Source organism: Tupaia chinensis, unplaced genomic scaffold (genome assembly GCF_000334495.1).
Source record: "Tupaia chinensis unplaced genomic scaffold, TupChi_1.0 Scaffold143584_1, whole genome shotgun sequence".
In the NCBI taxonomy this organism is placed as follows: Eukaryota; Metazoa; Chordata; class Mammalia; order Scandentia; family Tupaiidae; genus Tupaia; species Tupaia belangeri.
The window spans coordinates 8,814,683-8,817,732 of NW_006203430.1; the positions used below are offsets into that span (position 1 = coordinate 8,814,683).

Below are 3,050 nucleotides of genomic sequence, written 5' to 3' on the forward strand. Positions count from 1 at the left end.
CGCAGCAGAAGGTGCTTCGTCAATTAGGCAGCAGGAAGTGTCTGAAGACAAAAGCCATGATAAAAATAGCAGGGAGGAGGAGAAGCGACAGGGAATGACCCATGGGATAACCCGTCCCTCTAAGAGGCCTCCATGTGAGGCATGGGAAGGGGCAGGAAATGAATGTGTAGAAGATTGGAAAGGGCGGGAAGATGGAAAGACCTCTCATTGTGAGAGGCAGCACCCCACACTTGGGATCATAGCTTCCACCATGAGGTGCGTTTCTCAGGGGCTGTTGGCAGGCAGGACAGGAAGGTTTCCCAGGTTTGGGGGCTAGGTGTGGGGAGGCTGGAGACACCCAGGCAGAGGTACTCAGATGTTCCTGAGACTCAGCAACCCTTAGCTGCTAAAGGGCGCAGCTGGGTGGGGGGCAGGACAGCCCCTCTGGTGCTCCCCATGCAGCCCCCCTGGCCAGCCTCAGCCTACTCAGCCTAGGCTGTGTGTGCTAAAACCTGCCTAGTCTAACCCAGGGATGACACCCCCAACCTCCCAGCTCTCTTTCAGGTGAATCAATTGATCAGGTCAGTATGAATTCCATTTCGCTGTTTCAGGCAGGTGGTAAGGACAGAGGTGAGAGACACAGACATGGCCCTTGCTTCCTGGGGCCCAATCCAGCTGGGCACAGACAATACATAGGCCAGGGAGACTGGGATGGTCTGTGGAAAGGAGGGAGAGAATTCCAGGGGGAAAGGTGAGTACAAAGGGTCAGGGACAGACAGTACAAAGGGACATGCTTCTCTGAGGAGCGTGGTCCAGCCTGAGAGGTCCCTGGAGGACTAAGCAATGATCCCTTTGGCAACAGCTGCAGAACGGATAAAAGGAAACAGGAAGGAGGGAAACAAAGCAGGGAGGCCAGGGCTCTAGGAGAGTTGGTGCTGCCCAGAATCTTCTAGGAGGAGAGTGTGATGACCCTGACAGTCCTTGTCCCTCTGGCCACACAGGTGGGGAGTCCCTGCTTTCCCTGCATCTCTGAGCAGGCCCTGCTCTTGCCCTATTCACACACCCAGCTTCACTTCCTGAAGCACTCACGGCCTCCACTCCCTGGATGCTGCCTTCCCAGAGCAGCTCCCCTGCCCCAACCAGGCTGGGCTTCCAGCTAGCCCAGAAATATTCTCTCACACCCTCTAGCTGAGGAAGGCCTCTCAGGCTTGGTCCAGCTCTGAGCACCAGCAACAGCATCCTTCCTCACAGAGCTAGAACCCAGCCTTTAAAGGAGAAAGAGCTACTGAGGCTCCCCTAGGAACAGGACCACTGAGGACACACCCATAGGTAAAGCACCAGGCCCAAGAGGCCGCCTGTATGCAGGACCCAGCCCTCTGATGCGCAGGGGGTGGGCAAGGCAGCCAGAGAACGAGTGTGACTGGTAAGCAGGGCTGCATCGTGGAGGGCCCAGGTGAACCCTGGCTGAGACACAGGGGGACCCACTGGAGGAGGAGGGAGACAGCCTGTGGTGGAGGGTGGGCAGGTAGTGGGCAAATGCTGATAAACTCAGCCGAAGGTGGAAAATGGATCTCAGTGCAGCCTGGAGCTGGGCTCAGAATGACACCCCCACTGTCTCGGCCTGGACTACCTCCTCGCCAGACCTGGAGCACAGCCCCCTAGCAGCTTGCATGGCTGGCGAGCAGCACGGCTGTGCCCGGGGGTTGCTCGGGGTGGATGTCCAGCACAACCTGGTTTCCTGCCTGGTGTCCTCATGTCCAACAGCCAGTGCTCAGGACCGGAGTAAGGGAGGAACTCCCAGTTCACTCCCAGGGAAAAAACTCCCTTCCCAAGACAATGGAAGGTTTCAGCAGGCCCCTAACTCCCTGGGTAGAGTTATCTCCTATGTCCAGTCCAGGCCCTAAGTGCCTTCCCAGCCTCTCCTTACACCCCTGACCACCCTCCCTCAATACCCTCTCCTGCTGGCATCCCTCTCCAGTGCAGTCACTGGGCTGGGGGAAGGGGCCTGAGCTCAGTCCGTGGGTGGTCACAGGCAGCTCTGTACTGAACCATGAGAATGAAACAGGATGAGGGCCAGCCTGGCCAGAACTGAGGCTTCAGGGCAGGGAGCAATCCTCCCTCACCCCAGCACAGCACAATTGGGCCCAGGACCACAGCATCCCAGAAAGTAGAAGTTGGAAAAGGTATTAAAAAAAAAAAAAAAAAAAAAAAAAAAAAACTTGTTAAGAACAGCACATGGCATAACCGTTAGGAAGCTGGACTCTCACACGGAGACCACAATTCAAGTTGCCTCCCTGATTTAAGTCCCAGACCGGTGGCTTGAAAATCAGGCTGGGCATGTGTGTTCCTGCCTGCCCAAGATCCCAGGAGAATGAAGACGGAACTTGGCCATCCCCTTCCAGAGTCATTTCTCAGTTTCCCTCTGCCTCTGTGTTTGTCGCACACCCTAAGGCAAAAACCTCTTTAAAAAAGAAAAAAACAAAAACAAAAACACCTTGCCCAATGATGCTGTAAGACTGCCTTTCAACACATTCTGGAAAACTGAGTGACTGGCACCTTCCTGCCTGAACCTCTGGTGGGACTGCTCGCACTCCATCCAAGGCGGCACAGCCCCCGCAAGGGGGACCGACGGGTAGAGTTCTTGGGCCGGTCCCGGGAGAGGGTCAGCCGAGCAGCCGCGGAATGGCTCTGCAGACCCCACGCCTGGGAGGGCATCGGGACGCGCAGCACGGCCTGCGCTGCTGGTGCTACCCAATCACTCTTCACAAAACAAAACAAAAATAAACTCTTGACACGGTCTCTGGAAATAAATATTCTGCGGTACAGTCTCGGCAAAGGCCGTGGCCTGAGAATGGCGTGCGGCTCCGCTACAGTCCGAGGGTCGCAGTCTCATCGCAGCCACGGCCTCCAGGGTCCGTCCCCGCCCTGCGGCCCTTCCCTGGGGGCGGCGGGGAGGGCCCGGGTCAGGCCCGGCAGGAGCGGCGGCGCGAAGGCGGCCCCGGAGCGCAGCAGGGGGAAGGGGCCGTCGAGCGAGAGCAGCAGGGGGCGGCTGGCGTAGACCTCGGGCGCCG

At 57.7% G+C, this 3,050-nt stretch overlaps 1 protein-coding gene across 1 annotated transcript in view; it reads right to left on the minus strand.

Annotated features, from left to right (window-relative positions):
- Positions 1 to 2,181: 2,181 nt before the first annotated feature.
- Positions 2,182 to 3,050, minus strand: part of HES4 (hes family bHLH transcription factor 4) — a 1,932-nt gene continuing 1,063 nt past the window's right edge. Inside the window, exon 5 of the mRNA XM_027766539.1 lies at positions 2,182 to 3,039. Coding sequence (XP_027622340.1) covers positions 2,869 to 3,039 — 171 coding nt within the window. The 3' untranslated portion in view covers positions 2,182 to 2,868. The remainder of the gene's footprint in view (positions 3,040 to 3,050) is intronic.